The 27265-nt window shown below is 45.2% G+C and overlaps 1 protein-coding gene across 4 annotated transcripts in view; it reads right to left on the bottom strand.

The window, feature by feature from the left end:
* TTBK1 (tau tubulin kinase 1) overlaps positions 1 to 27265 on the bottom strand; it is a 103800-nt gene that overhangs the window by 21773 nt on the left and 54762 nt on the right. For all 4 annotated transcript variants that reach the window (XM_014962426.1, XM_014962427.1, XM_014962425.1 and 1 more), the window contains 4 exons: positions 21840 to 21994; positions 19730 to 19949; positions 15739 to 15914; positions 12282 to 12840 (listed from right to left, as the gene is read on the bottom strand). In XM_014962426.1, coding sequence (XP_014817912.1) covers positions 12282 to 12840; positions 15739 to 15914; positions 19730 to 19949; positions 21840 to 21994 — 1110 coding nt within the window. The remainder of the gene's footprint in view (positions 1 to 12281; positions 12841 to 15738; positions 15915 to 19729; positions 19950 to 21839; positions 21995 to 27265) is intronic.

Below are 27265 nucleotides of genomic sequence, written 5' to 3'. Positions count from 1 at the left end.
GCGGTTTTTGAAGAATCAAAAATTTCTGTTTTTTTTTTTTTTTTTTTTTTTTTTTTTTAGGTTTTGAAAATCTTTTAAAAAAAAACTTTCTATACAAGACTTGGATACGACGTCTAGTGGTGAGCTCACCGATACAAAAAGATCTCCCCTCTGCTCACATCTTCATTTTCCTGCTGATACACCAGAGAAGAATTTTTTAAAATGTATTTAATTTTTTTTTTTTTTGCTATAGCAGCATAATGAGAACTCACGTGCAGCTAATTATTTCCCCTAACTCCCACCTCATTCTGGGAGACAGCACCTCCCAGGGCACAGTTTCTCCCACTCTGTGCTGGTGACCTATATTCTTTGTACTCGAAACATGACCTTGTCCCTGGCCGAATGCGATAATTAGTTTGAACGCAAGCAACTTATCAAGCCACCCAGATCTTCCTGCAGAGCTGGCTTGCCAGTGTGATTTTATCAAGCCACCCCATCGTCCTGTCACTGAAAACTTTCTCCTCAGGGATGTCTTTCTTTCTTCTTGACAGGCACTAGAGGCATGGAATAGCGCTGAACTAAGGGTAGGAGATCAAGAGTCCTAATGAGAAACGTCCCCGCTTGTAAGAGATACCAACACATGAACACATTTGGTTTGGTTAGTTGTTTTTCAACTTATGAATAATTTTAACTAGAAGAAAGTCTTACTGAAGTCTATATAGATCAATCATCTTTATCAATCAGACTTTTGAACTTAGAAGAGGAACAGTATCAAGTTTACTTGGAAGAAACACTTCTATGTATAACCATGATGAGTAGCATTAGATAGATTACTGCCCTTTAAATTTCATGTATGGAGCTACTTATGGGCGAGTCATTGTTTTTGTTTGAAACAGTCAGGCGAGAGTTTATAAATACCCAGTTACCTTGTTTGTTCTCCTTTGTCACTGGCAAAACTAAAAATTGATTTTCAAAAAACCAGAACAATAGAAACTTTCATTTCTAAAATTGACCTTGAAAAGTGAACATCGGTATTTTGGAGACTATGAACGAAAAATTATTAAGAGCTATGATTTTAAATCTACTTCGTTCCCATATTCCATTTTCTCTGGAATCTGCTGTTCTATTAAACTCTCTACTGAACATGGAAAAAAAAAAAGCCATCAGAGCAGAGTCTACTTAAGGGAATCATCCCTTCTCATGTCACTTTGAGAAAAGCAAAGCCTTGCTCTTTCTGGTTTCTGTGCTTGACATGAGAAGAGCTGCCAAATAGGATTAGGTTTCCAGTTAATGCAGTCTAAGCATTTCTGGAAATGCCCACTGACTTTTTTAAAAATAAAACTGATCAACAAATTGCAGATAAAAAAAAAAAAAAACAACTGGCTGGGCAGTAAAGTGTCCTATTCACTCCTGTTCTTGGGGCAAATCAAAAGAAATTGATGTCAGTGATTCAAGAATGACTGTGGGAGGCGACTGGTCATGCCTACGCTGAATCTTCTCAAGGAGGGTGTGTTGTCCCCTCCCCATCTACATCCCTGTACCCACCGGGATGCTCTGTGGGCAGGCAGGAGGCCCAGCACACCCAGCCTGCCTGAGCGTGTCCTGGGGCATGCAGACCCACCAGGCCATGTCCTACGAGCTTCAGAAAGCACCACCCATCCCATCTGGGGTTGCACTGTCCAGAGTTGCTCATAGAAGGGTGAATGTGATTTTAAGAGTGGCTCAGGCAGGCCAGAGATACCTACAGAAATCCACTGGAAACACCCTACCTTCTGCAGTAATACCTCCATGTCACAACTGTCTTCCAACGCTCATCCCACGCCATTTTCACATCTGCCTGAGCTTTCTCTTCCATGTTTCCTTGTCTGCATCCTGTACTATCTGCAGGGTATTCTACTTTGGACTTGCGCTTTCCTAAAGCCCTGAGCACCAGCAATAAATAACCCCCTTCTTCTTTAATATTCATACTGCCTCTTCTCCCAGAAGACCAAAGCGAAGGCTCATTTCAACGGAAGACAGTTTCCACTTTCACTTAACTACAGGAGGTCTTTGTCCAGCCTGGTGTCTTAACACTGCAGCTTGTCCCCTCCCCATCTACATCCCTGTACCCACCGGGATGCTCTGTGGGCAGGCAGGAGGCCCAGCACACCCAGCCTGCCTGAGCGTGTCCTGGGGCATGCAGACCCACCAGGCCATGTCCTACGAGCTTCAGAAAGCACCACCCATCCCATCTGGGGTTGCACTGTCCAGAGTTGCTCATAGAAGGGTGAATGTGATTTTAAGAGTGGCTCAGGCAGGCCAGAGATACCTACAGAAATCCACTGGAAACACCCTACCTTCTGCAGTAATACCTCCATGTCACAACTGTCTTCCAACGCTCATCCCACGCCATTTTCACATCTGCCTGAGCTTTCTCTTCCATGTTTCCTTGTCTGCATCCTGTACTATCTGCAGGGTATTCTACTTTGGACTTGCGCTTTCCTAAAGCCCTGAGCACCAGCAATAAATAACCCCCTTCTTCTTTAATATTCATACTGCCTCTTCTCCCAGAAGACCAAAGCGAAGGCTCATTTCAACGGAAGACAGTTTCCACTTTCACTTAACTACAGGAGGTCTTTGTCCAGCCTGGTGTCTTACACTGCGAAGGGCAATGTACGCCTGCAAACCTGGGGAAATAAGGGTACTTGTGACAATTTCAATTAACTTTGATCTCCCTTGTCCTCTGAGATTCAACTCAGTTTTAGACAAGGGCTCCAGGGGCTCTGTATACCAAGTGCTGAGGCCAGTTTATTTCTCAAGCGAGATCTGTGATCACAGGCATTTCCAAACAAGGCCAAGAAGCCGGGCTGCTCTGCCACTGAAAAGCTGCAGGTGCCTAAAATTTCTGGAATTTGGAAACAGCGCAATATACAGCTGGATCAGGAAGAAAATCCTTGCTATCCAGCTCTTGACAGTCAGCACCTCGGGGGGAAGGCAGGTAGATTTGGAGCAGCTTAGCAGTGGAGAGCAGGCAAACGGGTCCACTGTCACGTAACAGAGGCAAAGCCAGAGAGACAGAAATAATGTGGTCACCGTATGGAAACCAAACCGCAACGAAAGCAAAGGCATTTCCAAAGCCAAAGCAACAAAGAGATACATGATCGTAACTCCACAAGAGGGACAAACCCTGAGGTCCTGCCTCAGGTGAGCTTCCAGTGGGAGTCTGCCTCTATCTAGATGGAGTAAAACCGCCTACAGATTTGGCCCAGTGTAAGATATCAACAAAGATGCTCAGACTGATTTGCTTGGGGGAGGTAACACTTGCCGCTACCTCCACGGTCTCTCCACTCCAGTCATAATTTGACAATGTTTGTGGCTTGATTGCACGTGGTTCAGTGAGGCAGCCCTGCACTTCCTACCCCCGAGGCTGCAGGACGCGCCAGCGAGTCTCTGAGATGAGCCCTGGCATCCACCTCTGTCACGCATCACACCTTCACCATCTGCGTTCTCATCTTCGGCCACGCTGCCACCCCCTCGCCCAGGTTTGCTGGGAGGTTTAGAAAGGCAGATGTTTTTCAGTCTCTGTGGGGTCTGGTTGCAGGGGCTTTGGAAGTTACAGTACCTTAGGCCAGTGTTGTCTGGGATTCAATATTGCATTAAGTGGTGACACATTTGTGGGCAAGGTGGGAATCTTATTATTGCATTATGGAGGCTGCTGCTTCCCTGAACAGGCTATGTTTTGTGTGTGAAGCGGGCCCACACCTGCTGGAGCTGGGACCTGGAAATGCGGAGGACGGAAGGCATGAGTCTGTGGTTTCCTGCCGTGAGGGGCATGTGCCTGCGGTGGGGCATGCGCACGGGGCTGCTCTCCGCCGAACGGCTGCGCTGTATGAAAGTGCCACCAACGTGAGGGTAGTGTTCTGTCTCCAGGGTTGAGGAGGAGAAAACGGAGGACGCCAGTCTTCTCAGGGGGCTGTACCTCGGGAGGGAGTGCTGAGAAGGCCTGTCCTCCTCCAACTGAAAAAGACCAAGAAGAGTGGAGGAAAAGGTGTCAGGCAAAGACTTGACTCGCCCCTGGTTTGTGATGCGCATGCTGCGGACATCTTCGCCGGCGGATGAAAAATGCTTTTTTTTGCTCTACGCGGGGCTTTAACTTACTGCTCTGTGCCTATAAATTCCCGGGGATCCTACAGGAACCAGGGGCCTGCCATGCTCTCCCCAGCCACACTCGGACACGAGCGACACCCAGCAGCGTCAGGCTCTGCTGTGTCAGTCCCCTCTCCTCTGGCTCTTCAGCCTCAACCTCTCTGTTCCTCTGGACAGGTCACTAGGCTATTCATGCATCAACACTCAAAACTCTGAACGTACTTGGAAACCACGTCTACAAGAAAAAGGTGGAAGCCCTGGCGCTAAAATGATTACATGTATTATTTAAAAAGCTCTTTCAACGAGTCTCATTGCAACTCGCCCCAGCGATTTGCAAAGGCAGCTTTGGGGAGTGTTAGTGAACTTTAGTTTTCTCACACTCACGGCCTCCTGATACACTTTGATATTGAGTACCTGCAGGGGGAGTGTTAATGCTACCAGTTTTAGGCAGCAGCTGGAAAGGCAGGCAGAGTAGAATTCTCCTTTCAGTAAGAAATTCAAAACCCAGCGCCATAGGAGGACATGAGGAGAAGATGCACTCTTAGGCTCCCTTTTCTGCTTGTGTGATCCTGGGATAGCCAGGAGAGGGAGGAAAGTATATTTACAGAGGACAGCTTGTGCCAGGATGAGATGATCGCAGTCCCTACCTTCCCTTTACACACTGAATGGAAGAGAGAGGCATTACGGGAATGACTTCAGATTCTTCACCCTGAAAATGCTAAGCCCTTCCTCCCCTTTCCACCTCCGCTATGAAACCTGCGCTTTCACAGGGGTCAGCAACCTCAATTTCCAAAACCAGACCATTTTTTCCGGGAATTACATTTTTCTTTTCAAATACATTCCCTTCCTCGTGCTGCATTTCTTTTCAGGAAGTCTCTGCAGGTTTCAAAATGTAATTAGGAAATGTGAAAAGGCAATACTGTATTTTCTTAAGCCAACACTGCTCTCCTTACCTTCCTAGAGATGTTGCCCTTGCAAACGATATGAGAAAAAGAGCTGAACTTCATCCAGACTCATCTCTTTCCTGTCACCTTCAATCTCTTTGCAGTGCTTTGAGGCAGGTATCTTATCTTCATAAGTATCTGAGAACTACTCAGCTTGTGGTGGGCATTAAATGTGAAAAGCAATTATTCAGAGTCCTAAATGTCCTGCATGTCATCGCATAAATCAGACTTTCAGATGATAATAATGTCATGCTGTCATACAGAGTATTTGAGAGAGACAAAGAAATTCTAGACAGCAAGACTAATTTCTCATAAAGACAACGATCTCTTCTTTGCGTAGCTGGAGTAGAAATTCAGTCCTGGGTGTACTGTTTGTAGACTGCACAACTAAGTATACTGGAATTATTATTATTACTTTTTGCTCCGTGTTTGGGCTCAGCATATTGTATGATTTCCAATGTATACATCATCCCAACATGGTGAAGACTTCTCAGATCAAAAAAGGATCACTCCAGCAACTACCCCAATGGATCTCCTTTGCAGCACAGGATCAAGGACCCGCTCAAGGCCACGAAGGGACAAACTGAAACACCCCACCAGCAAACGCGCTTAGGTATCGCTGCCTCCTGGCCAAAGCTGGGGTTATAGAGACACCACTTTCCTTCACTGATGCTCTAATGCTTAAATTAAGCAGTCAATGCTGGAGGTGCTGCCCTTAGCAGCAAACAGGCTGGACCAGCTTTCATCAGGCCTGTGTGGACAGGAGCAGTACGAGACCTCTCATGCGAAGTCCCAGAAAAATGTGATGTTGATAGAGCTCAATATATTTTAAAGATTATAAAATGTAAATAGGAATTTCTACTGAGCTTAAAGTTTTGACTGTTATGACCTGTATATATATATAACGAGCATACGTGAGGATTACTTCTCTTACAGTATCAACCCTTTTGCTGAGCCTTTTATTCCTAACGCAGGGAAGGCCAGGGATCCTGAATCTAAAGAGCGTAAAGGACAGAAGCCAACTCTCCATACATCCTTCTCCATCTGCTGGCAAGCTCTTCTCATGTGGAGGGAAGCCGGAGGAGCTGAACGGCAAAGGATGGCATCATCTACAAGAGGCACTAAGGTTCAACGGCAATTACAGGGAGTGAAGGGCAGGGAGAGTCTGCCCCTCTTCTGCCAATGCCCATTTCTCACCCCTGAGAAATGGTCCCTCATGTCCCCTCAGACAATGCTGTGGAAGGGCAAGGAAACCAAGAGACGCAGCACCTTTTCATATCTCATTTTCCCTGCTGCCTTCTTCTCCCAGCCCCACCTCCTCTGCTCAGGGTTATCCAGCACCTTTTCATATCTCATTTTCCCTGCTACCTTCTTCTCCCAGCCTACCTCCTCTGCTCAGGGTTATAAACTTGAGAGCCTGCTGTGTTTTGCTTCTACCCGTTGCTCAATTATTTCAGCCCAGCTTTTCTTTTTTTCTGCCTCCAAGCCAGCGAAGTTGTAGCTCCCATCCTCTCCTCCTGCTGTCTACAGTAAAAACACTCTGGGAGTGCCAAGGATTTCCCTCATTGTTGCTCCAGGGTCTGGGGCCACAGAGGCCACTGGGCCCAAAATTTAATCCAGAGAAAGCCCTGCTCAGCTCTTAGTCTTCGGTGCAAATCAGAGTTTCTCCAGGTAAGAGACCCAAGGCAACCCAGGGCTCTACACCACGCGAACCAAAGAGACAGTACAGATCACCCAAAACACTAGAGCCCTGTCCTTGCTGTAAGGCAGCCCTCTCCTGTGTCTCCATGTCCCTTTCCAAGGAATAATCATCACCAACTCAACAGGAGGAAGAGAACAGCATACTCCATGTCCCTTTCCAAGGAATAATCATCACCAACTCAAATCAATGGAGGAAGAGAACAGCATAATGGGGTGGCTGAAGTGGTCATCCCCTGACCAGCTGTGCTTCTTCCAAAGGTATCACGCAACATCCCAATGACAGCATCCCTCAGATGAGGCAGTGATGAAGTTCAGGAGCACAGGGGCACCCGTGGGCTCAGCACCAGAACAGAGAATTTTTTCTCTGCTCAGTGATGGTCACAGAGCAGCTTTTTACAGAAGAAAACCAGCGATTGTAGAGAAAGTTGGGCTCCCAGGTGAAGCTGGCCCAGGCAGCCTATGCAGCGTGCATCCGACTGCCTCCTGTCTTACCCGTGGTATTACCAACACCTGCTTTCACACCAAACATCCTTGGGGAAACTCTTAGCAAAGACAACAATGATGGGGTACGATTGAGAAGGACTCATAAGCTTCACAGCTGCTACACTCTCAGGGTCAAAACATGGACAACTTGAAATAAGTCCATCTGTGATGTTCTCCTGGCTGTTAGAGGCTGGCTGGGGTAGGGAGAGAAAAGAGACTCAATATAAACCCCCCAAGGGAGGTTTTTTTAAGAGTGATTCTAACTACACAGCTAAGTTGGTGAGGAAATACACCAGTGCCTCTTCACATTGGGACCTTTCCTAAAAGAAGAACTCTTGACTCTGGGAAACGGGACTGTAAGACACAGCGTAAGCAAAAAGCTCCCTGAACACTGCAGAATATATCCAAGAATAGGTAAGGAAGAGTTAACAAAATTTCCCACTACTGCTTCACTTTTCTTGTGTTTTTATATGTGCTCTCATTCGGAGAAGCATGTTTTAGGCAGGCAAGTCTCAAAACATTTTGTTCAATGCCAACTGCGCTAGCAGCAAGGGAGATTCAGAGGCAAGAAATACCTATCTGCACAGGCCTAAAGTCAGAAGTAATTGCTAAAACTCATAAATGCATGAATATTTGTATTTTTTTCCTGTGCAGAAGGCAGCAGTAAGTTGGCCTAAAGTCAGAAGTAATTGCTAAAACTCACAAATGCATGAATATTTGTATTTTTTCCAGTGCAGAAGGCAGCAGTAAGTTACCATCTCTGTCAAGTGTCAGTGAATTTACTCAGCAGATTTAAGAACTTGACAGATGTTAAATTATATTGCTAGGTGTGGATATAAATGATTTCCAACAATAACAGCAACCCTATGCCAGGATTAATATATTAAACAGAAGTGCAGGTCCAATCTTTTTTTCCCCGCTCATTCTTAGCTATTTCTATAGCTTCATCTGCACATTAGTGCATAAAAATAAGCAGAGATTTATTAGTACATTCTTAAAATGCATACATTAAAGTAAACCCTGAGAGCTCTGTTAAAACAGCTTGCTGGGTGCTCATTGCTGCACTGAGGGGTGCACGGACACAAGGGCTCCAACGGGGGGACAGACCTGTTCTCCCTCTGTACCAGGGCTTCCCATGAGGTCTACGCTCCAGTGCAGCTGTCTTCTTGTCAGCTGAAACTGGAAGATACCTAAATACGTAAGAATATTTGGGTCAGAAATTCCCCCAGGCTATTCAGAGCCTCCTCTGTACCTGACTTCTTCCACAGCAGCATCTGTTCATACTGTGCTCCCTCTTACACCCACACACTTTCAGGAGGACACCACCATCCCTCACACTTGCACTACAACATCTTTCTTGCAACAGATTCAGACATTTGAACAAAGAGCTGAGTTCTAAATGAGGGTAACTTGAAGAACTACAGGCTGGTCAGCCTGGAAAGGTCATGGAGCAAATCCTGCTGGAAGCCTTTTCTAAATAGATGAAGGAGAAGGTGATTGAAAGCAGTCAGGATGGATATATGAAGAGGAAATCGTGCCTGATGAACCTGATAGCTTTCTGGGATGAGATGACTAAGTGGGAGGTTGTTTACCTCAACTTTAATTAGGTTTCTGACACCGTCTCCCATAACATCCTCATAAACATAATGATGGAATGTGGGCTAGATAAGTAGACAGTGAGTCGGACCGAAAACTGGCTGAGCTGCTGGGCTCAGGGCACCATGCTTCAGGAAACAAAGCCCAGCTGGAGGCCAGTCACCAGTGGTGTAACCAGGGGTTGATACTGGGGGCCACTAGTGTTTAACAGCTTCAATAATGACCTGGGTAATGGAACAGAGCTTACCCTTACTAGGTTCACAGATGATACAAAACCGGGAGGAGCGGCTGACCCACACCAGAGGGTTGTGCTGATGTTCAGAGGTGCCTGGACAGGCTGGTGAAATGGGCAAAAATGAATTTCAAGAAGCTCAACAAAGGGAAGTACAAAGTCCTGTGCTTGGGGAGGAACGGTACAGGCTGTGGGCCAACTGTCTGGAAAGCAGTTGGACAGAGAAGTACCTGGATGTTCACCATGTCCTGGTGGACACGAAGCTGAACACAAGCCAGCAAGGTGCCTCTGTGGCAAAAAGGGCCAAAAGCCTCCTGGGCTGCATTAGGAGGAGCATTACCAGCAGGCTGAGGGAGATAGTCCTTCCCATCTACTCAGCACTGGTTAGAACATACCTGGAATGCTGTGTTCCAGTTCCGAGCTGCCCAGTACAAGAGAGACAAGGACATACTGGAAACAGTCTAGCAAAGGGTCACAAAGATGATGAAGGGACTGGAACACACCTCATTTGAGGAAAAGCTGAGAGAGCTGGGACTGTTTAGTTTGGAGAAGTCTCATGGGGGGTTCTTGTCAACATACATAAATACCTAATAGGAAAAAGAAGATGGATCCAGACTCCTCTTAGTGCCCAGTGAAAGGACGAGTAGAAATGGGCAGAAATTGAAATACAGGAAATTCTAAACATAAGAAAAAGGTTTGTTTACTGTAAGGGTGATTGAACACTGGAACAGGTTGCCCAGAGAGACTGCAGTCTCCATCCTCAGAGATGTTCTGATTGGACACCGTCCTGAGCAACCTGCTCTAGTTCATCCATCTTGGAGCACAAGGAGGGACTACATGATCTTCAGAGGTCCCTTCCATCCTCTTGCTCTCAGTTAGTATCTACACTGACACCAGTGAATAATCACCAGTTTTCAGGAGACCAGAATGAGGTCCCAAATCGTACAACAAGGCCTATGACCTACGTGTCATGGTAGTTCTGCATTTACAGACATACTTATGTATCTTAAAGACTCGGTTCATATTCAAAGATAAGGAAGATTTACTCACACACACTATCTAATCACAACTTCAATCAAACCAAGAGGAAGCCTAAGCCTGAGCTACAGGAAACATCTCTCATTACTAGTGCAGCCTTCAGTATTTTCATTAGTTAAGCCCTTGGTTGACTTCTTATTAGTGTCCCAACCAACTGTCTTTCCATCTCTGCTGTACCTGAAGAGAACAGGCACCTTTAGGCACCAAGCAGTATTTCCATGGAGAGTCAGCAGTTGGTTTTGTGACAGCAAACGGAAGAATATGAATGTCACTGCAAAGCTGTATATATAGAGGCAACTGAAGGAGTCAGACATCAAAGGAAGCACAACTAAATACTGGCCAGCCAACGAAGTCCAGTGTTAGTCTGCATGTACAAAGCGAGGGCCAGGAGTAACTGGAGGGTATTTCAGAACACAGGAGTGAAAAAAATGTGCAGTCTGCTGGAGAACCGAGGCTGCCTAATGCATTAGCAGCGACCACCAACAATCCCATTAATTTACCTTTTTCGCCTGCTTTTTAAGTATCACTGTGAAGTGATAAGCAGCCTTCACACTGCATCATACCCAACTGCCCCAGGCATTTCATACAGCAGTATTAAGTGCTATGGCCAAGAAGATCCCTCCAGCCTTCTTTAGCTACGTATGTCACTGTGTCCCTGCTGGTTCTTACAGCAGGTTTTTACCAGCTGACTCTTACCATGTTCATTGCATCTTGCAGATCTTGCACAGGCCTAATAAGCGTACAGACAGCAAATTCAGACACGCACCCTCTCCAACCCTTCCAAGCTCTAGGTATCTGGGGCATTTAACAGATTTGCTTCAACACAGAAGACATCTCCACCTTGCAACGGGATGCAGTCTCTATGAGAAGCATGTACAGCTACTATCCACGCTCAGCAGGACAGTCCCAGTACTGCCTGCTGTCACCATTTCTCTCCTGCCTGTAAATGCTGCAGTCTCATACACCTTAGCAAGGAACACCTTGCCTGGCAGGCAAGGATTTGATTTGATTCTTTTAATACAGTTTCATGTATCATTCATGTTTTGCTGCCAGAACTAAGCCCTTTTTATCTTGTACCTCTCCAGGATCCAGAGAAGAGACAAAGCTGGGCAACGCCTGAAGATGTTCTTTTAACACGCTCCAGTCCAGTGAACACTTCTTTACAGAAGAAGATCAAGAGGGAATGGGAGATGGAGTTACCACCTTCCATAGGGCAACAAGTAGACTGCCCGAATGCCTGCTGTAGGAGGGTATCACCATGCACATGACCTGAGACTCGCCTGCTCTTTGCTGCACTTATGGATCCTGCGCGCGTGAGAGGTCTTCATTAACATACAAATACAAAAAAAGCCCTCGGGAGAACAATTTTATTGTCTCTTGCAGTGAACACTTTGGGACAGCCTTCTTATGAATGTCTGAGAAAAGAAGATTGGATATGACGGAGGAACTCTGAGCCTAACAGTATATCATGTTTTCCCAGGTAATCTAATCAATTACCTCCCACTAAAAACTGAATTTCTCTGTATCTTCAGAGGACCACAGAAAAAAAGCACAACTGAAAGAAAAAAAAGCCCTCTACTATCTGGAAAAAACACAGTAGGTAAAGAACATTTCTGTGAGTATATAACTGGTAACAGCAATACCAGTCATTGAAGTAAGGTCAATGGGATGTGTGTGCTGGTTACTCTGAGCTTTTGATTAGGTATTTAGAAGAAAGTTTAATTTAAGGGAGTTATTTTACGATTTGCATTGCTGCAGGCCTGCCCAGTGCTGATGTGTGATTAGAGGGTATTCTCTTGCCATACACTGCTGTTGCTGCTGAGAAACTACACAGAGAGGAGTTGCTAGCGACACCTCCGTACAACTAAGTGGTCATTAACACAACACCATGGGAAAGCAATAAGAGAACTGATTAAAAATACCCACAACCACAACCGTGCTCTCCTCTTGTCCCTGTGCCAAAATGGCTGAAAGACCTTGAGAACTGTGTGTCCTTGGTAGGGGACAAAATGACTAGCTACAGGGAGCACTTCTAAGGTGTTCACAACATTTGCAAATGCTGTCAGAAAGAGTTTCACAAGAGCATCCATGCTTGGAATCACAGGCTTCTCCAGCACAGCTAAGGTTTCCTAAGATGATGGCGTAGCTATCTAGGCAACAAGACACAGACCCAGGGATCTTACCTGTCTCTGAGGACCAGTAGGTTCAGATTCTCGTCTCCTTTGTCGGATGGCTGGTGCTGAATGTAGGGGGGAGTGGGCTGGACTTCCTGTCTGCTGTTCGTGTTTACTGTCAGATACTGTTTGAGAAGGTCCTTCGTGTCTGTGGGAACTGTCCTCCTCAGTTACAGGCTGCATACCCCGACTTCGGCCATCGTGCGTCTTCGGCCTGACTGCAGCATCTGCCCCCAAGCGCCTTCTTTCTTCACCCTCTTCAATAGGTCTTAGTTCCTCAGGCTCCTCATCTGTGGTTCCGGAGGTGCTTGGCTCAGCACCTGGGTGAAAGTCCTTCAGCTCTGTTTCCTTATCAATGATAACCCACTCCTTGCTATCAAAGTCCTCCTCCTCTGCGAGCGGAACTGAGCGGAAAGCGTTGCTGAGGGCTTCGTGTTCCACTGAAGCAGACACATCCATCCTACCACTTGCCTGCCGGTCAGCTTGACCAGTATCGATGGACAGCATCTGGGCTGGCTGGGAGGAGCACACAAGCCGTGATGGAGAGCCAGGTAAATCCATTCGAGACCTAAAGACAGAACACGAAGCCATTAAAAATACATCAGGTTTGTGGTTAAAGTTAGGGATCGTTAGATTTGAGAGAAAACCTCTCTAGTCCTTCTCACTCGTTTCTTGGTATGCTTCAGAAAGACAGGCTTAGGCAAAAATATTTCTCTAGAACCTAAAAAGGCTTAAAGATGTTCCCCTAAAGTGCTTCAGTATGACAACCAATTCAGCATCTCTCTTCCTTGTAGATGACAGCGTGACAACCAGTTTTCCCCAACAACATAAATATACTCCATCCCCTTTGATAAATTCTGATTCATGAAAAAAAAGACCCAATCAAAACACCCCTAAATTCTAAATCTACTGTCTGAGTTAACAGCGTCTCTGCTGGGCTCCTACACCACCTTCAGCTGCACTGTGCTCTCTCTATGGTGGTTCCTGAGGCCTCTGAGGCAGCCACATGAGTTCTTCGAAGACAGCAAGCATCTTTGATCCCAGTGAGCATAGATGACCCCAAAATACTTTGGAGGAGCAGGAAGGAAGTACAGCAAGGATCCTTTTACAAAGGCTGGTATGACGTTCAGTGGCTCACAGTTTACTTACGGAGCAGCTTCTGCAAAAATAGCTTTCGAAGAGGCTCTGGAAACCCCCTGTGCCCCAGTGGCCCTGGCAGCATCTCAGCTGGGAATCCAATGGCCCTTCTGTCTTTCTGCTCCACAGCATTATGATCCATGCTTCTCATTCAGCCTGCACCTGCTGCTTGCTTTGCTTCTCTATCACAGAGGCCACCTCTCGCTGCACAAAGCAAGAGCGTCTGCTGCCCAGAAAAAGGCAGCTGGAGTGTGTTTTACCAAAGGATTTCAACAAGGACCATACAGGATGAGAAATCATGGGGGGAAACAGAGAAGTGACTGACCATCAGGTGAGGGTTGTTGGCAAAACGAGGTGTCTTGAATACATTGGAAGGTCAGAGCTGAGACGGAAAGAATTAACAAGCAAGAACAACAGATTTTTGATGAAGAAAGGGGAATTAGAGAAGGAGGTGAACCACAGGTTGATGTAGAGAAAGTTGTGAGCAAAACCAAAGATCTCAGCAAAAGCCACCTGATGGATCTGAAAGAAGCAGGGCTGTATTTGTTCAAGTCTTAAAAAGCTGAATAAGGAACACTAAGTATGCAAAGTAAGAATGAAAAATGGCCTATACCATATGTGTGAAGAACTGGGATTTAAAGAGCTGTCGCTAAAAAAAAAAAGAAAAGAAATTCAAGATTTTGCCAATGTCTTCATCCATTCCCCAGCAGAGGAGACTCCTGGAGTGGAAGAATTTACTCCAGAAAGCCAGAAGAATTTCCCAGGGCTGGAGTCACGTTTGTGTTGTGAAAAAAAGAAAACAGAATAAAGAGAAGACTGTGTGGCAGAGTGGAATTGTATTTGCTGCAGACTACCTTAATTAAGGATAAAAAAGATCTTGATTTTAAAAACAGGAGCTGAGGGAAGAAGGCAGGAGAAAAGAGATGTGTTTTGGATATTCTGTATTGTTAGCATAGACAAAGAAGAGTGGGAGAAAAAAAGGCAGGAGTCAAAAGCATTCAGTGAATACACAGGACTGGTGTTGCTGACTGGCTTTTTTCCTTTCCTATTTTAAAGAGCCTTTCTTCTGAGCAAGAAAAAGGAGAGGCAGCAAGATCCAAGATTTGTTATTCAAACCCTAAATTATTTATAGCAACACAAACAATCTTTTGTGAATTACAGAGAAGCACTACAGCTTCCCCCTGGCCACTTCGAATACAACAGTACCTAACAAATTTGGGGCAGTGCTAGGGCCTCATTCTTTCTCCAGTTCTTTTTGATCCTCCTTCATTTCCATCTACCCTCTCCTTGAGACTGTTCCTCTTGACCGAAGTCTGACAGATTTTCTCTGAGAAGAAGGCCTGTCTCTCTCCTGCCTCTTCTACAGAGGCCTTTCACCAATTTGTCCTGCAACCACAGTCCATGCCCTGACTTTCCAAGGGAAGAGGGAGACAAGAGTAACCAAGGATGCGAAGCGGGTTACCAGCACCAAGGGCTTGCACGTCTCCTAACACGTGTGTTCTCCAGCACACAAAACTTTAAAAAGTTTCATTTTGTTATCTGTATTATTCTTTGGTTTTTTGTTAATTTCTTTGCTGCGGATCTGAGAGAAGGTATTCATCTTACCCTCAAAATCAGGGTGTAATGCGTACTGTTCACAGGGGAAACAAGTGCAATGCTATATGCTAAAAAAATTCATACTATTATTACTGTTAAATGAAAAATAATGAAATAATGAAACCCACCAGATCAGGATCTGCCAGCTAGCTCCCAGAACACATGCATCCCTGTATGTATCCTAACAAGATCCTTTCTTCCCTCCCACCTCAGATCAGCCAAAAGCTTTGGGACTATTTACATTATCCCTAACCTGATGCTTTGCTTTCCCTCTGACAAAATGTCCCTCCTTCCCTCTGTGGAGTTCTTCCCATCCAGGGACAGGATGAGAATCATTCCCACTAATTCTCCTTACTAACAGACATGAATGTCTCATCAAAAAGATCATAGGCTTTATGATCCTGGGGTGAACACCTCCACCCAGAAACGACCTTCCAGTGCTTGCTGGTCTAATGATAGAATCATAGAATCATTCAGGTTGGAAGAGACCCTTGGGATCATCGAGTCCAACCATCTACCCTACTCTACAAAGTCCTCCCCTACACCATATCCCTCAGTACCCCATCTAAATGTCCCTTAAACACATCCAGGGACGGTGACTCAACCACCTCCCTGGGCAGCCTATTCCAATGCCTGACCACTCACAGAATCACAGAATGATTACGTTGGTCTCAACAGTCAATCTCCCAAGACACTCCTAAAAGCAGCAGGAGGCTACAGAGGGTGAGCAAACCTTCGTTCGTGTAGATCTGCTTTGCCATCGGCGGTGGAGAGGCGTTCTGACTCGGGGCTGTTCACCCGGCGGTATCGAAGGGAGCGCACTTGTGCGGTAGGGGACTCCGGAGGCACTCGGACAGGGGAACTGGGGCAGACACCATTTCTCTGCTCCTCTTCCACCATGCACTGAGTCTGTAGGGGGTAAACACAGAGAACCTCAACATCTGACCAAAGACACTCGTTTCCCATCCTTCGTTCTTGCTCTGTGCTTTTTTTCCAGGGTACAGTTCCAGCTGCGTTTTCACAATCTACACAAGCAACAGTATAGGTTAGGGGTGGACTATAGCCTGACCACAACTACTGAAGAGAAAGATCTAGGGGTCCTGGTGGACAGTAAAATGACAATGAGTAAACAGTGTGCTCTTGCGGCCAGGAAGGCCAATGGTATCTTGGGCTGCATAGGGAAGAGTGTAGCCAGCAGGTCAAGGGAAGTCATTCTCCCCCTCTGCTCTGCACTGGTGAGGCCACAACTGGAATCCTGCGTCCAGTTCTGGGCTCCCCAGTTCAAGAGGGACAGGGAACTACTAGAAAGAGTCCAGCGAAGGGCAACAAAGATGATTCAAGGATTGGAGCATCTCCCTTATGAGGAGAGGCTGAGAGAGCTGGGACTCTTTAGTCTGGAGAAGAGAAGGCTGAGGGGAGACCTTATCAACGCCTACAAGTATCTCAAGGGAGGGTTGAAGGAGGAGGGAGCCAGACTCTTTTCAGTGGTTCCCACTGAGAGGACGAGGGGCAACGGGCACAAGTTGGAACATAAGAGGTTCCACTCAAATATGAGAAAAAACTTCTTCATGGTGAGGGTGACAGAGCCCTGGAACAGGCTGCCCAGGGAGGGTGTGGAGTCCCCTTCCTTGGAGATTTTCAAGACCCGCCTGGATGCTCCTGAGTAACATGCTCTGACAAGCTCTAGGCAATCCTGCTTCAGCAGGGGGGTTGGACTAGATGCTCTCTATGGTCCCTTCCAACTCTAGAAATTCAGTGAAATTCAGTGAAGGAATGCAAGGGCCCATACACCCCAGCAACTCTCTAGTATTAAAACAAGGCATGGATTTTAAATGAATTCAAATATTTAAACATCTTTACATCTAAACAAGGTGGCCTTTGCATTTCAATAGTTGATCCAAAGGAGTTATCAAGGGCTAACCTACTGCATGCACAAACCCTAACTGCTTACCCAAGATGTATAAGGGCCCTTGTTTGTCTCTATTTGTCTATGCAGCGTCCATGCGTTACATTGCAAGGTACATACTTTTTCTTCTGATGAACTTGGCATGACTAAACCATCTCCTAATTCACAAGGCGGTTGGATTTGGATTCAAACTCTGCTGTGCTGCCAGCCATGCAACATCAGCTCCTTCTGGGTGGGGATGTGCATTGAGATGCCAGCGCAACCCCTCGTATGGAGAACTTCTACCCTCCTCTGCAGCACACCCTGTGTTCACTCGTCCTCTTTTAATGCCAGAGGCTCTGAACCTAAGGAGGCTTCTTGGTAACGTGCTGCTGATCAAGACAAAGTTGCCTTTGTATAAAGCAAGTCAGTCAGTGTCCATAAATTAGCAGATCTAAACCATCCAGGCTGGGTTTGGAATGCATGACTAAGGAGCCTTTGCAGCTAGGGAGAGTGGAGGAAAACTTGCAGGCGTTACAGGAAAAGCAGGATAGATTATAATGATTTAATCTGTAATCCATTCGGGCCAGGAGAAGGTTAGTGACAAAGGAAGGTCAAGTGTGTTTCTGAAAGGAGCAAAGTGCTGATGTAACCGTAGGGTAACAGGCAACTTGGTAAGATCCAAGAGCAGAGAATTGGGGGAGGGTGTGGGAGAGAGGAAGAGGCTTCTGGAAGAAAAACCAGAAGGAGAACTTTGATCCAGTGGAGGAAGGAGAACCAGAAGGAGGATTTAGTAAGGTCAGTGATGGTAAGCAAGGAAACTGTCCTTAGCACGGAAATAGGAGAAGTAGGACAGAAGGAGATCTGAACTGTGTGAACAGAGAAATAAGGGTGACCTTAGAGAGAAAACTCCCTGAGTTTTTTTCTTGGGGAGAAAAAACATGGCAAGATATACTCATCACCTAAATACAAAGAGCAAGACAGGGAGAGCCAGAGTTACTTCTAGTGCTACAAAACTGGAAGATGAAGGATGGTGAAGCTGTGAATAGCAGGAGGGTGTTTTACACACCAGCTGCCCTTGCAGTTCTGAAAGATGCAAGGGATGCCAGAGATTACAAGCAGAGGGGAAGCTGTGCCATTACATATCAAATCTGCAGCCTCCTTTTTTGTTCCAAGTGGAGACCGGGACCGAAATAAAACCCGATTCTCTCTCAGAGAACAGTCAGATAATAAGCCTGGCAGAGCGAAAGGACAGCCAAGAGCCAGCCTAGAGATAACAACCCTCCCAGAGAGAAACGACAGACTTCTTTAGCTTTGGAAAGCATGATGCCCTGGGTTCTGTATCTCATAGATTGCTGCACAGCCACAGAGCTTGTCAGAACTGCAGTGCTCATTGCCACACTGACTAACTCCCTAAGCTCCTTTGCCAGGAAACTGAGAAAAAAGAGCATATCCCTTGGCAGGAGAGTCACCTGGTCATGGGTCATGCTGTGGATGTTGTCAAAACCTCTCCCGCCTCTAGCTGCTGTTAAGACAGGGCTTGTGAATGACAGTGCTGGGTACCCAAGACCTGACATACAACCAGCAGGCAGAAAGGACTTTCAGGACTCCCTTGTGCACATCTCAGTCTGACTGAAGAGCATCAAAGCACCTGGTGGTTCAAAGGAACAGAAAAACATAGGAGTTACCAGGATTTTTCTGTAACACTCTTTTTTTTTTTTGTATGTTGTGGAACCAGAACTGTTCCACTCTACCAGGCTTTTCTTTTTTTCATGTGCCTTCAAATAAGAACTTCTGGGAATGCTCACAGTTTACCAGTGAGCAGTGAAGAAGTGATATGAACTTGGTTTATAATTCTCAGCACCGGGGAATGCCACTGGTACTGTTCCATACAGGTAACATGGTGATCCAAATGATTTGCATTGCAGAATTTTAAGCAAGCTAGATGAGACTATTTCTTGTCTGTGAATAACGTTTTCTATAAGACTAAGGATAGTGGAAATACCTATATTCTATCTGATTTTTAAATAAGAAATGAGCTCAACCCAACAAATATAAATTTACTTACAATATGTAAATTGTTCTAATAAACAAAATAACTGGTAGATTCTCATACTTAACATTTGCTATGGAATCATCACTCAATGGGGATGGGGATGCCTCCAAGAAACAAGGTAACATTGATGTGAAAGGACAGAGAAACAGCATAGGGATTATTGAGGAACACCGACTGAATTACATGCTTTCTGCAAGCTAAAATGTCTAATATGACCTTGGAATGCAGAAATATGAGAATATTAAGTGATATGATTGTTCACGGTGGTGAAACCATGATTACATCCTCTTTATAGATTGTGCTACTCTTAGAAAGGAAAGTTAAAAAATTGAAAGAGAAAAATTAGTGATGATTCAAGATGTAGAAAAATATGGCTTATGAAGAAATCTCTGAATAAATTTATTTACCCAAAAGGTTAGGACATAATAAAATTTTTCTTTATGATTTCCAAACCTGGGTCATTTCTGATATTGTATCAGCTACACAAGGACTAGAATTCCACCGCTTGAAGTATGAAGATCCTAGACAATGATTGTACAAAAAAGTCACTCTAGCATTATTTGCCCCCCAAATGTCATTTGCATAAAAATCCAAATTAATCCCAATGGGTTTTACTCTGCGAAAAAAATTGTTTACGATTTTCCATTTCCACAGGGAATTCCACAGTGCTTTTTGGGCTGCACTATGTAGGATGTTACATCAGTGGATCCGGGCAGCTTCTAGCAGTCTATGAATCCATTCCCTAAATTCAACAGCCAGAAGAGATAAATAAATATTCTTTACTTTGCTGATGCTGATCCTGAGTTTGTTGCGATTCACATCTGTCTCTTCCCAAACTTCAGCCTCGTTGAAAGCCGTGTTTGGTGCCTGACCAAGACCTTCCGCTGGCCGGCCTGACAGGATGGGAGGAGCATTCTCTTGATCACTCAGATGTTCACCCTGTAGGACATCCTCAGTGTTCTCACGAAGCAAGTCCCCAGGTACCGGAGTGACATTAACCACCCTATGGAAGAGACAAGAAGAAAGGTCAAATAATTAGTACTTACAGAAGGAGGCCTATCACACTGCCCCACAGAAATTGCTCAGCAGCTTTTAGGGTACTACCAAGTTGAAAAAAACAGGCAGATAATCCCAGGTGTGACAACCTGAAACAGCACAGGAGGATTCCACCTAACATAGAGACACAAAACCAGTGGGATGGATGAATGAAAGCATCTTGGGACCCTTGATATGCAGCCTGCAAACTTCTTCAGAAGTGCTCATTACACAATTAGATTAGAAGATTCTTCTATTTAGATTAGTAGAAACTTCCCCTCTTTGCATGAGCAAATGAGGCTTAATAGGCCTTATAGCTTTTATCTTTTATAATATTAAGATTGTATCATCTATGATATTGCTAAGGATTACTGTTACTCCCTTAACATCAGCCTGTCAAAAGCACCAAGACAGGCCAGTGAACTAAGCTTGATCAACTTCTGGTTGGACTCATTTCCATCTCTGAGCACCAAGCTCTGAGTACCTGTGCACCTGCACATGAAACACTCTGTAAAGGTGGAGGAGCTGTGTTCGAGGTGTGACCAGGGCAGGCACTCTGCCGTGTTCAGCTCACTAGCAATCACAAACCCACCCCACAGCAAAGCAACAACTGCCTCACAGCAGAAGTCCTCACAGAAGCTCCAGCCATGTGTGCCATATAATATGCCAAACAGACAATCATATGGACACTGCGGATGATACCAAGCTGTGAGGTGTTGTCGATACACCAGAGGGAGGGGATGTCATCCAAAAGGACCTGGACAGGCTGGAGAGGTGGGCCCAGGTGAACCTCATGAGGTTCAACAAGAGCAAATGCAAGGTTCTGCACCTGGGCCGGAACAATCCTCGCCACCAATACAAACTGGGGGGTGAGGTGTTGGAAAGCAGCCCTGAGGAAAGGGACTTGGGGGTGCTGGTGGACGAGAAGCTGGACATGAGCAGGCAGTGTGCAGCTGCAGCCCAGAAGGCCAATCCCATCCTGGGCTGCATCAAAAGAAGCGTTGCCAGCAGGTCCAGAGAGGGGATTCTGCCACTTTACTCTGCACTGGTGAGACCTCACCTGGAGTATTGTGTGCAGGTCTGGAGCCCTCAATATAAGAAGGATATAGACCTGATGGAGAGGGTCCAGAGGAGGGCCACAAGGATGATCAGGGGGATGGAGCACCTCTGCTACGAGGACAGGCTGAGGGAGCTGGGGTTGTTCAGCCTGGAGAAGAGGAGGCTCCGGGGAGACCTAATAGCAGCCTTCCAGTACCTGAAGGGAGCCTACAGGAAGGCTGGGGAGAACCTGTTTACAAAGGCCTGTAGTGACAGGACGAGGGGCAATGGCTTCAAGCTGGAGGGGAACAGATTTAGACTGGAGATTAGAAGGGGGTTCTTTACTGTGAGGGTGGTGGAGCACTGGAACAGGTTGCCCAGGGAGGTGGTTGAGGCCCCATCCCTGGAGATATTCAAGGTGAGGCTCGACGAGGCCCTGGGCAACCTGGTCTAGTTGGGGGTGTCCCTGCTGACTGCGGGGAGGTCGGACTAGATGACCCTTGGAGGTCCCTTCCGGCCTGGGCAATTCTATGATTCTATGATCCTTGCCAAAAGTCTGCAGACATCCATTAATGTGATTCCAACCCACACACTCAACCCCCATAGAAAATGTGTTTTCAGGACAGCAAGGGTCTGAATCTGGGTTCCACCACCTGAGATACACGTTCAAATATACATAAAGCCAAATCAAGTGGTGGCTGCCACACAGCTCCAACTTCCCAGGATCATAATGGCCTTGAAATCTTTCAAAAAATGAACTTGTTAGTGAGCTTATTAGCGAGGATGTCCATAGCCTGACTGGTGCAGCTGCAACACTCACCCAAACATGGCCGCTGTTTGCCTCGTGTTTTGCTGCGGTGGAGTAGAGGTGCTAGTGGACAACAAGATATCTGTACCAGCCTTCTCCCAGTCAAAGGCTTCATTTTCAGTGATGCCTCTTTCTTTCATGCTGTTCTCGAAAACGGACATGATTAGCTGGAATAAATTTACAAAAACAATTCATGTGAATTAGCTGAGGGTGGCTCTCACAAAAAGTCTAAAGTATGAGCATGAGGACCAAGTCCATAAATTTCCATCTCGCTTCGAAAGATACCAAAAAATGAACCCAAATGTCATAAAATCATTATCATCTGTGTCTCAGGCTGGTTTTGGCTTGGTAACTGCAATTTCTTTACATCTACAAAAGAAGCGCATGCGACATTTTGACGCTGATTTGACGAAATCTCGCAGTTGGCTTGTTACTTTAACTCTGAAGTTTAAATTCAGCTCTGCTTTAGACATAGGCAGAATGGTACATCTGATACGTGGAGTTCAAGGGCTGCCAGGAGACGTAAACACAACAGAAGGACACAGTCCTGGGATGCTGACTCGTTGCAGCTCAAATACAAGCTTGGTCAGGAGCCCTACGACACACTTGTGCAAAACGTGGCCTGCCCCATTTGGCCGTGGAAGAAAATAAAACTGTAAAAGGAATGATAAAATCTCCTTGATAAGATGGCAGATACAGATGCTCGTGCTAAATGATAGCTAGCATCACGCTTGTTACTTTTGAAGAACAGATATTCTTTAGGAGAGAATGAAACTACCAGCAACAGTGCTCAACGTGTTACACGGGGAAATCTGCTGTTCTGCTGTCAAAGGGCAAGTGGGTGCTATAGGGTAACACACAGCCCCATGGGAGGTCCTGCGTTTCTAATCAAATTATTCAGCTAGATAATGCAGAACTGAGAGGATTCAGCCTAAAGTCTATACGGAGAGATAATACGGTGACAAATAAATTTGGCTTATGGCACAGAATTAGCACCAAGTTATGAGTAAAAATTACCATGAACAAACACCCCCTGTTTGTTTACATTTATATTCCAGTTCTGTTGGTCAGAAGGCCAGGAGAGCCTGCCATTTCCTACTGCCTTCCACCAAACTACAGCAAAATGCCTATTTGCAGCTTTGAGTTCCTCCTTTTTATGACCCAAAATCCTAGAATTAAGTGCTGCAGTCCTGCAACAGCACTACATTTGATTAAAAGACTTTCCAGTGTTGACTGTTGGTCAGGCCAAGGAACACGTAACAGAGACTGGACGTGACATGGCAGTGGTAGCAGCTGCTTTGATTTGGAAGGGATTTTACTGTTGTGACAGTTTATTATGATAGAATTGTGTTTCTGCTTCTCAGCTTTATGTCACAATGCCCCCTTTCACCTCTGATGGAAATGGGAATTGTGCTGCCCCTGTTGGCAGGGAATTTCTTCCTGAAAACTGCATGTGAGAAACTGAAGGGTCACAATCTTGCTTTTAGTAAACAATTCTGGTATTTTGTAACCTTAGATGGATGTTTTCTCATTAATGTGCCTAACTGCTTATTGGACTACAATAAGCTTTTGGACTACATCTACCTTATGGCAAAGAATGCACCTATTATATGAACTCTCTTCTTTGCTCATTCAGACCTGGCACCTGGTAGTTTCATTTGGCAATTCCTCATTTTCATATCAGAAGCAGAAGAAAACAATCATTCTCCATTCACTTCTTGCCATTTTGCCTTTGATTTTAAAGATGTTGTGTACATGCCAGTCCTCTCTTCTTTTCAGAGTGTACTGTCCTAATCTAAAGCCTTTCCGCATCTGGAAGTAAATCTATCTCTAGCCTTCTTGTTACCCTTCCCTATGACTTTTCTGATTTCAAGATACCCTTTTTGAGATGCAGGAATGGAACTACACACTGTATTTAAGAGTATGCTTCACAGACATTTACAAGGTAGTATAAGGATATTTTTTGTTTACCCTCTAATACTACTCTAATTATTCTTAGGATTATATTTGCTTTCCGACTGCTAGTTTGGCAAGGACTACTGTCAAATGTCTTTTAGAAATTAATACCTTACATCCCTTAGGAGGAGTCTTTAAGACTCCTTTCGAGAACTCCATACATCTGTAGGCAGATGCCCTTATAAAAGCCACACTGACTTCTGCTCCTTATATCATCCTCACCCATCTGTCCACTAATCCCAGTCTTTATCACAGTTTCTGATTCTTTGTGATGTAAATGTCAGTGTCAGGGACTGGTATCTTCTGAAGCCATTTAAAAATTGGTACTGCTTTTACCACCTTGCATTCCTTTGATACTGAAGCAGTAAGAAAGTAAGTAAGAAGTAAGAAACCACATGCTAAAATTAGAAGTTCAACTGCCTTATTCTTAGCATTCCTTCATGCCGCCAAGGACCCAATCAGTCAAAACAACTTTTGTTACTTTCTGCTATAACTTCTGTAATGCTTACATTTGACTTTGCAGGCCATTTGGGATTTTACAGACCACTATTGTATTCCTTGAAGCATGGTCTTATTGAGCCTTCTCAGCTTTCTCTGAATCCTTTATACTTCTGATAAAAGGTCAAAGCTTTACAAGGAGGAGAGTAGAGTGGGAAACTGCACAGAACAGTCCCAACAATAACCACTGCTCAAAGAAGTCATGCACAGTTACTGGATCTGTCTAAGGATCCTCTGCCCTGCAGACACAATATTATTAGGGACCAGAAGAGTTTCCACAGTTACTGCAAGCTTCCCATACTGAGTTTCCTTCTGCTGGGCCCAAGAACAGCTAACATGGCAGAGCCAGGAAGATGACAAGAGAACCCTCAGTTACGCAGGAGATAAGGAGAAGAGCAAGTGCCTCGGCAGGACATGCTCCATATGCAGAGGGCTGGAACTCAAAAGATCTTTAAGTTGTAAGGGAACTCAGGTGATCATCTAGTCCACCCCCTACTCAAAGCAGGACTTACCTTCAAAGCTTGCTCAATGGCCTGTCAAGTTACGTTCTGACCATCTCCAAGGATGAAGATCCCACTACTGCTTGACATCCTCCTGGTGATAACTTTTCCCTATATAGCTAATTGCAATTTCTGAAAAGAATTGCAGATTGTGTCAATTGCCATCTCCTCCTTTCACTGTGTACCTCAGAAGAGTCTCACTCAGTCTTCCCCATAGGCAGCAGAAGGCAACAACCAGGATCCCTTTTGTTCCTTTGCTTCTTATGGTCAGAGAAACCCACTTCTCTCAGGTTCTCCCCTTACAGCATGTGCTCTGGCTCCCAGTCATCTTGGTAGCCTTCCACTGGGCTCACTCCAGTTTATATGTCTTTCTTGTACTGGACACAGCTTTCCTGATGTAATTTAACAAGTACCCAACAGAAAGGAATAATCACTTCCCTTACACTGCTGGCCATGCTTGTCCTAATCCAGCCCAACGTGCAGTGAGCTTGCTCTGTCACAAGGTCACACTACTGTTTCATGGACCTCACGAAGACATACAGGCTGCAGAAGCAGAGCTTCTCCCTGGTCAGTTAGCTGATCCCCACCCTCCACTGTTCCACATGTTCATTCCATCCCGAGCGCAGGACTTTGTACTTGCACTTGTTGAGTCTCATGAGGTTCCTATAAGCCCATAAAGGTGTCTCTGAGTAGTAGTAGTATTCTTTAGCGTATCGGCTGCTTCTCCCAAATTATTATCTTCTGTGAATTGGTGAAAGTGTGCTCTTGTTCTCCTGTCCCATCAGCCAGGTCTTCAATGAGTACACTGAACACTATTAGCTCCAGTACTTTTCCCTGAAAGACACCACTAGTGGCTGGCCACCAGATGAACTTTGCATTGCAGTCTAGAAAATTTGCTATCAACCTTGTGGTCCACTTATTCAAACCATATCTTTCCAAGCTGGCTACAAAGACATTTTGAGAGACTGTGTGCACTCTCTGCATCCATAGAAGTCACCTCCTCACAGAAAGCTGGTCACGTTGGTCAGGCATGCTCTGAACTGGAAAAATCCACACTGGCTCTTCCCAGTTCCCTTCTAATCTTCCAGATACCTGGACATGCTTTCCAAAGGTATTTATTTCATAATGAGCCCGGCAACCCTCTTCAGCAAGAATATAATGCCCACCATAGCTATGCCTGTATGCACCACTCCATTAAGAATATTTTAGTTTGTATACCATACAAACATTGTAATTTGCTGTATTTTCTCGTCAGTAACACCTCTAGTGTCTGGACAGAACACAAACCCAAGGAAAGTGATGATGTGTGGCTGGGAAAGGGGAGAGCAGCCAGGGACCAGTGTTCACAGTTATGTCCGAGATGTAAGGGGCATTAAATAAGGCTGGGAGGTGGCAAGTTTAGAACAAACAGAAGAAAGAAGTTCTTCTCACAGCAAGCACTTAAGCTGTGGTGCCTCCCTGACACACGGTGGATGCTGAAGCTTTATAGGAATTCAGGAGGAGACTGGACAAGTTCATAGAAGACAAATTCATTAAGGGCTATGAAATACAGAGACACTTTTGGTTTAGGAGATTTTTGAGCTTCAAGGATCCACAGCCAACACTGTTGAAGACATGCAACTATGCCAGACATACATTTTCTCCAGCCCAGTGAAGCTTCCCTTTCATCATCATTTCTCTCATGGAGAAGGTTGACTAGAGCTGGGCAGCTATATGAAACACCAAATCTGTCCAGCTACAGGACAGCATTCAGTCATAATCCTCACCTGGTGAATGGCATGCATCTTAAATTGAAATATATTAAAGAGCTAGGAAGGGAAATGGTGAACTGTAACTTCAAATTATATCCATATATGTTATATTCTGTTTCCTTATTTCTAATCTTGTCATTCCACTTTTTAAATAACCCATGACTCTATATGCTTGTAGACATACTTCCCCAATTTCCTTACTTTTCCTAAGGGTCTGGTACTGGTGACAAAACCAGATGCCCTCTGATTAACTTTTTAACATTTCACAGTAATAAATCCAGATAAATCTCTAAAGATGTCCAGATATAAAGACATCTCTGGAGTTAAGACGTTTGGAGAATTTGCTGGCTGGAAGAAGCCTCCAAGTCAAGCTAGAGAAATCAGTGTTTGGTGGCAAGCTGCATGTGCCAGACTTTTGTGGGGAGCTCTCTTTTGGAGGCTTCTTCCCAGAGCTGCACCTGCAAGAAACTGAAGGTAAAGATGCAATTCACAGCTTCAGACAAATTCCCTACTGTGAAAGAGCTGTTTGTGATTTGTACTGCACTAAAATTGTCTCAAAACATCTCCTTCCACTTCCATCTCAAGGATGGCTTTTCAACACTATCAGTAGACAATTAATGTAAACTGGAATAGAGTATAGGAGGATGTAAGTTGCAAAGAAGCTTTGAAGACCTCTAACCATCTGCTCAAACCACGGCTAACTGCGAAGTCAGACCAGGTTCCTCATCCAGTC

The sequence above is a fragment of the Calidris pugnax genome, unplaced genomic scaffold, assembly GCF_001431845.1.
Source record: "Calidris pugnax isolate Ruff unplaced genomic scaffold, ASM143184v1 scaffold147, whole genome shotgun sequence".
NCBI lineage: Eukaryota > Metazoa > Chordata > Aves > Charadriiformes > Scolopacidae > Calidris > Calidris pugnax.
This window is presented reverse-complemented; position numbering and strand designations above follow the sequence as displayed.